General features: G+C 40.1%; 1 protein-coding gene across 1 annotated transcript; it reads right to left on the minus strand.

Annotated features, from left to right (window-relative positions):
* Positions 1-2,136: 2,136 nt before the first annotated feature.
* Positions 2,137-2,602, minus strand: LOC138892447 (uncharacterized). The gene is made up of 2 exons (XM_070176163.1): positions 2,495-2,602; positions 2,137-2,400 (listed from the first exon to the last, which is right to left on the minus strand). Exons 1-2 carry the CDS (start codon positions 2,600-2,602, stop codon positions 2,137-2,139), a joined length of 372 nt encoding a protein of 123 aa, XP_070032264.1.
* Positions 2,603-7,714: the final 5,112 nt, after the last annotated feature.

Raw genomic sequence — 7,714 nt, forward strand, 5'->3', positions numbered from 1 at the left:
CGATCACGGCTCGATCGGCTAGGTCGTCTCACCCAATGACATCCAATCAAAATCACAATCACAACCTAAATCACTGTCTCAATCACAATCTCAAGCATAATCACCATCATGTGTGCGGCATGGCGTTCGACCTCGACCTGATCGGCTAGGCTGTCTCACCATAATTCTGTCTGGATCGACATCACCCTTTTGCTAGCAATCATCTCATCCCATTTAAGGGAAATAATCTCATCACATCAATCTCATCCCAAACAAGGAGAATAATCACAATACACACCTACACCGGCACGTGTAGTTTCGGGGTTAGGTCATTTCAACCTACCCTTCCTCGGTGACTAACGATAATCCCAAATGTTTATTATATAATAGACTTTCAGTTCATTTCATAGTCTTTTACTCATCTTTTCATTTTATTGGCACCATTGGCCACACATGTAATATCATTCTTGGCACGTCTGTCGTATTTCATATGTCATGATCACCCCTTTCACTTTCAAACATCATCATGGATTATAAAAATCAAAGCATCTCTAATCATGATCTATAGTACACATATGAGCAAATAAGAGTCTTAGGCACATTGGGTTTTCTTCCACAATTTGGCATAATAACTAGCAATTAAGAAATAATTGAATACATAATATTTCGACACATGGTCACATTTGAATAAAATCTTGAAGGATAACATAATATGATAAGAGCATTCGAATACATTTGAACATATATCTTTCGACATAGAGTTTATTCAGAATAGTCATGTTTATAAGGAACAACTCGGAACATGAGTCATAAGAGCTTGAGCCAATCATAACTACAACTTACGAGAACATTATGAGCTTCGATTCTACAAGAGGAGTTTAGCCATCATACCTTGCTTTGAGCTCCCTTAAGTACTACAATGATCCAGAAATCCTAGCAACCTCAATCTATTTAGAAGCATAACAAAATTGAACCGTAATTAGGAAGATACTCGGGGGTTCAACTCATTTGAGCATTTTATCAAACACTAGGTGGGCATTATGATTTCAAGGTCCTCCTATGGTGGATTCCTTCATCCCACAACCCAATATCTACCCCTTTTGAGCTCAACAACCTTCCCACAACTTTTTTGGTACATGCATGCATAGATAACGCCTCCATACCTGAGAATCACACTCCTCATTACCCATCTTCTACCCCAAACACGAAATCAAAGACTATGGTATGGAACCTTACCTCTTGGAGGAAGATCTTGTGAGTTTTCCTTGTGAATTCTCCAAGTCATGAGCAAGGATTGATGAACAATTAGCTTAGAAATCCCCCTCACTCCAGACCACCTTCCTCTCGCTAAAATATCAGTTAGAACCAGCCAAAAAAATGCTCAAGTTGTTTATATAAAAATGGGATCGGGTAAAATTTTCCAAACTTAAACATTACGAAGTCGGGTCTGTGGTTGCAGACCGGACTGCAAACACAGGTATAGGTCCTGCAAAGGGGGCCGCAGAAAGGGTCCCAAAAATTGGGCAGGGCTGGATAGGTCTGCGATAGATCTGCGGTCGCATAATGGACCGCAGAACCTCCTTCCGAAGTTTTCTTATGCTGGTTCTACGATGGATTGTGCGGCCCGCAAAATGGTTGTGCGGCCACATAATGGTCCTCAAAATTAGCTTAATCACGTTACTCTACCTCGACACCACGAAAACCCGGGTTCTAGGTAAAATTTTACGAGGCCTTACATCCTCCCTCGCTTAATATCATTCGCCCTCGAATGAGGGTCAAAATCTGCCATTAGCATCTTATGTGATTCAACTCTTAATTCACACATCCGCAGTTACAAATTTTGACTAACTCACAAAATCTCCAAAACTTTTGGCAGAGTTTCCCCTATAACTAGGCCTATCCACCTGTCAGACAACCCCAGAAACCAAATCTGACAACATATACATAATCCAACGACACAACATAACATGAAAATAACACCAACCGTGGCCTCATGAGTAATACATTACCAAAAAGGAACACCCTTAAGATCAACTGTACAAGTGAAACATAATTCATAGAAGGTAAACTCTTAACATTTTCATGGAACACAACTTCATAAATACATAGTTATTCAAACAAATGAGTATACTTCTTCTTCATTTCTTCATCGGCCTCCTAGGTAGCCTCTTCAACCTGTTTGTTTTGCCATAGCACTTTCACGGAGGCAATCTCTTTATTTCTCAACTTACGGACTTGCCTTTCAATAATGACCACTGGAATTTCTTCATAAGTGAATTCTTCATTAACCTCGATAGTCTCAACTGGAACAATAAGCGACGGGTTTCCAACTGCCTTCTTCCACATGGATACATGAAACAACGGGTGCACTAAAGACATCTCTAGAAGTAGTTCAAGCTTGTAAGCCACCCGACTAATCCTCTGAATGATTATGTATGGCCTGACATACCTCAGACTCAACTTCCCTTCTTACCAAACTGCATAGAACCCTTCATGGGGGAACCTTCAAGAATACCCAATCATCCTCTTTGAACTCCAAGTCCCTACGACGCACATCCGAATAAGACTTCTGACGACTCTGGGTAGTTTTCAATTGTTCCTTAATGATCTTAACCTTCTCCATGTCCTGATGCACGAGGTCTGGTCCTATCACTTCTGCTTCCCCAATCTCGAACCACCTAGTGGGAGATCTACATCTCCTACCATATAGAGCCTCGAACGGTGCCATCTGAATGCTAGCATGATAACTATAATTGTAGGCAGATTCTATGAGTGGCAAATGATCATCCCAGCTACCCTTGAAGTCAAGAACACAAGCGCACAACATATCCTCAAGCGTCTGAATAGTATGCCCCTCCTTTCCGTCGGTCTGTGGATGGAAGGTTGTACTAAGATTCACCTGAATACCTAAACCTTGCTAAAATTTCTTCCAATAATTTTCTGTGAACTGGAGTGCCATAAAACCTGACTATTTCCTTGATATACAATTGAGCATACTGTTATGTTGTGTCAGTAGCCTTAATAGGTAAGAAGTGAGCTGATTTCATGAGTCAATCCACAATCACACAAATCGAGTCGAAATTGCGAGGAGTGTGAGGTAGTCCGACCACAAAGTCCAAATTGATCATCTCCCACTTCCACATAGGAATCTCGATGTTCTGTGCCAACCCACTAGGCCGTTAGTGTTCGGCCTTCACTAGCTGACAATTTGGGCATCTTGCCACAAAGTTCGCTACATTCCTCTTCATATCATTCCACCAGTAGACTTCCTTAAGATCATGAAACATCTTTGTAGAGCCTGGGTGCACGGAATACCTAGAAGTGTGAGCCTCGGTCATGATTCTTTCTTAGAGACAATCTACATTTGGAACACATAATCGCCCTTGGAACCTTAGTGTACCATCATCTATGCCAAGAGAAAAAGCCAAGGTCTTATGTTTATGAATCCCTACCTTCAACTGTACCAACAATGGATCGTTGTATTGCTTCTCTTTGACCTCCACAACTAGCGATGATTCAGCCCTATTTTGCACAATCACCCCTCCTTCACTGGAGTCCGCAAGGAAAACTCCCAAACTAGCCAACCGATGAACCTCCTTGGCCAACAACCTTTGATGTGCCTCCAAGTGAGCCAAACTACCCATAGATTTTTGGCTAAGAGCATCTGCCACAACATTAGCCTTCTCTGGATGATATAAAATATTGATGTCGTAGTCCTTGAGTAACTCAAGCCATCTTCTCTGCCTTAGATTCAATTCCTTCTGTTTGAAAATATATTGAAGGCTTTTATGGTCCGTGAATATATCCACATGGACCCCATACAAATAATGATGCCAAATCTTCAATGCAAATATCACCGGCGCAAGTTCTAAGTCATGTGTTGGATAGTTCTTTTCATGATTCTTTAGTTGCCTAAAAAGCATAAGCTATCACCTTGCCATGTTTCATTAATACACACCCAAGTCTGACCCTTGAAGCATCACAATATACCACAAACCCATATGTACCTTCTGGTAGGGTCAATACCGATACCGTAGTCAATCTTGATTTCAACTCTTAGAAGCTCCTTTCACAAGCATCTAACCATTGGAACTTAACCTCATTCTACGTCAATTTAGTCAATGGAGAGGCAAGAGTAGAGAACCTCTCCACAAACTTCCTGTAATACCCAGCTAAGCCCAAGAAACTACGAATCTCCATTGGAGTTGTAGGTCTAGGCCAGTTTTTCACCGCTGCAACCTTCTGAGGGTCAACCTTAATTCCTTCTTGGGAGACGAAATGACCCAAGAATGTGATGGATTCAAGCCAAAATTCACACTTTGAAACCTTTGCATACAACTTGTGCTGATACAGAGTCTGCACAACTACCCTAAGATGGTCGACATAGTCCTCTCTACTTCGTGAATAAACAAGAATGTCGTCAATGAACACTATCACAAACGAGTCAATAAAAGGCTTGAAGACTCGATTCATAAGATCCATGAAAGATGTCGGGGCATTTGTTAGACCAAAAGACATCACCCGAAACTCAAAGTGCCCATACCGGGTCCTGAAAGCCATTTTTGGAATATCCTGCTCCCTGATCTTCAATTGTTGATACCCGGATCTTAAATCAATCTTGGAGAAGTACTTAAGACCCTACAATTGGTAAAACAAATCATCTATCCTTGGCAGCGAGTACTTATTCTTGATCGTGACCTTGTTGAGCTGCCGATAGTCAATACACATTCTCAGTGACCCATCCTTCTTCCTTACAAAGAGGACCAGTGTGCCCCAAGGATAGTCTTTTATTCATCTTATAGTCTTTTCATTTTATATTCTTTCAGTATTTAGGCCTGAACCATGCCTGTACGTTTTTGTCAATTACCTCTTTGAACATTGAGACGTTCCTTTTGATGAAATAAAAGAATTATTTATTTTCTAAGAAATCATTGCAAACCCTTTTTTAGCTCTTATTTATACTTAGTTTTCCTTTTCAGTAATCAAATCGATAAAAATTTTCGTTCCGCGATTATGACTTGTAATGAAACCCTTAAGAAAAATGATCCAGACTACGAAGAGTACGACGAGAGTGTGATGCCTGAGAACCTCCCGCAAGAACTCGAGCAGCTAGAGAGCAAGAAAAAGACCAACCTTGAAGAAACAGAAGTAATCAACTTGGGAAACGAAGAAAATGTGAAAGAAACTCGAATCAGCATTCATCTTAAAACAGAGCAGAAGGAAGAATTGGTAGAGCTCCTCCAAAAATACATCGATGTGTTCGCTTGGTCATATGACTACATGCCCAGACTAAGTACCGACATTGTCTCACACCGATTGCCCACCGATCTCGCTATACCGCCAGTCAAGCATACACCTAGAAAATTCAAGCCATATTTGAGTCTGTGGATAAAAGAAGAAGTCACCAAGCAGATAGAGGTGAATGTGGTAAGAGTCACCAATTATCGCACATGGTTGGCGAACATCATACCAGTACCAAAGAAGGATGGGAAGATTAGGATATGTGTGGACCTCCCGGCGAACATCCTTCTAGCTTTTGGGTGGTGGAAAGTCTTGAATAGCCTTGATCTTTGAAGGGTCCAACTCTATCCCTTTCCTGTTGACAATGAAACATAACAATTTTACTACGCGGGACTCGAATGCACGAATCACAGGATTCAACTTCAAATTGTACCTCCGCAAACATTAGAAGAACTTCTTTAAGTCACTCAGATGATTCGCACACTTTCGAGACTTGATGATTATGTCGTCCACATATACCTAAATTTCTTTGTGGATCATGTCATGAAAGAGGGTCATCATGGCTCTAATGTAGGTAGCACCGGCATTCTTGAGACCGAACGTCATGACCCTATAGCAATAAACTCCCCCTGGCGTGGTGAACGTTGTTTTCTCCGCGCCTTTTTGGTGCATGAGAATTGGGTGGTACCCGACGAAAAAATCCATGAACAATTGTAACTCATGCTTCGTGCAGTTGGCAATGAAGATATGAATATTTGGTAGAGGAAAATCATCCTTTGGACTGGCTTTGTTGAGATCTCGGTAGTCTATATCGTATCCACAGGAATTGGGGTTAAACAGTATTATCGTAGTTTATAGCTAGATTGCTATCCAAGATGATCAAAAATTTAGGTTTATGTGATTAAAACTAAATTTAACTAAGAATCTATACTATTGGCTAATGACAATCAACGCAAGTATTAAGCAAAGGATGTTATCAATTGGGAGAAGATAGGGTTGATAGGATAGGTGCAAGATAAATATTTGGGATTTAACACTAGATAATTCACTTTTAATGTTCAAGTGAGTCTCTCGAATTCACTTGATTATTATTTCAATTGATTAGTAGAAACTCCTCTCTTGATTAAGTCTCAACCTCACAAGATGATCAATTTTAAGCATGTGAAGATATGCAATAATTCGTTGTGGATTGGTCTTTAGGAGAACCTCTCTCGATTATCCTCCTAACTAAGTTTAATCAACAATTCAACTAGCCTCTTCCGATTACTAAGATGAATTAATGACTTCAACCAACAAAATATAATGCAACAATATCACAAGTTATGCCTCTCTCGATTACATTAACAAGTGAATATAGATGCAACAGTTAAAAGATCCAAAACGATTCAATACATAAAACTAGAGTTAATTATCCACAAACAAGTATCAATACACCAAATACATCAATCCCTAATCAGAACTACTCCATGGATATGGAGTAATTCATCATAACAATGTTTAAGTTAAAGGAAAACATAAAACAATCCAAACCCTTGTCTTGAGTGGAGATTGAATGATGAATTCCTTGAGCTTTTGCTTCTCCACCTCCTCCTTGGCTTACTTAGGTCTCAGATGTGTCAAAAGTTCATAAAATAACGTTTTTAAATGTATTTATACTAAGTAGGGTCGGTCCCAGACGAAAACACCTTTTCCTGTGCGAACTAGGATAATAACTCTGAATATGCATAGGCGCGGGGTGCCGCATGTTGCGGTTGTACATTTTTCTCAAAGTCCGGCTTTTTGCTTCGATTTTGACATCCAGACGTGGTGTTCGACCCCCGAACGCGATCTCGGCTTAATCCCTTTGGCTTTTACTCAGACGTCAATGCTCCAAATAACTCAAAATTCATTCTGTAATATCTACATAGCTCGAAATCCTCCTACAAAGGCATAAAATACACAATTAGTGCAGAACATTAGCGATTACAGCTCAAACTCAATTAAAGTGCAGTAAATTGGAGTGTAATAAGCGACTAAAACACGAGATTATAGCCTACCATCAACACCCCACACTTAAACATCCAAAATGATTAAAATAGTTAAAACATCCAAAACGATTCTATACATAAAACTGGAGTTAATTATCCACAAATAAGTATCAATACACCAAATCCATCAATCCCTAAAAAGAACTACTCCATGGATATGGACTAATTCATCATAAGAATGTTTAAGTTAAAGGAAAACATAAAATAATCCAAACCCCTGTCTTGAGTGAGGATTGAATGCTGAAATCCTTGAGTTTTTGCCTTTCCACCTCCTCCTTGGCTTAACTTAGGTCTCAGATGTGTCAAAAGTCCATAAAATAATATTTTTACATGTATTTATACTAAGTAGGGTCGGGCCCAGACGAAAACACATTTTTCTGTGCGAACTGGGATAATAACTTTGTAAACATTGCACAGGCGCGCCACATGGGGCAACGCACCACGCGGGGCATTAGTGGAAAAGTCCA

Source organism: Nicotiana tomentosiformis, chromosome 5 (genome assembly GCF_000390325.3).
Source record: "Nicotiana tomentosiformis chromosome 5, ASM39032v3, whole genome shotgun sequence".
NCBI classification, from domain to species: Eukaryota; Viridiplantae; Streptophyta; class Magnoliopsida; order Solanales; family Solanaceae; genus Nicotiana; species Nicotiana tomentosiformis.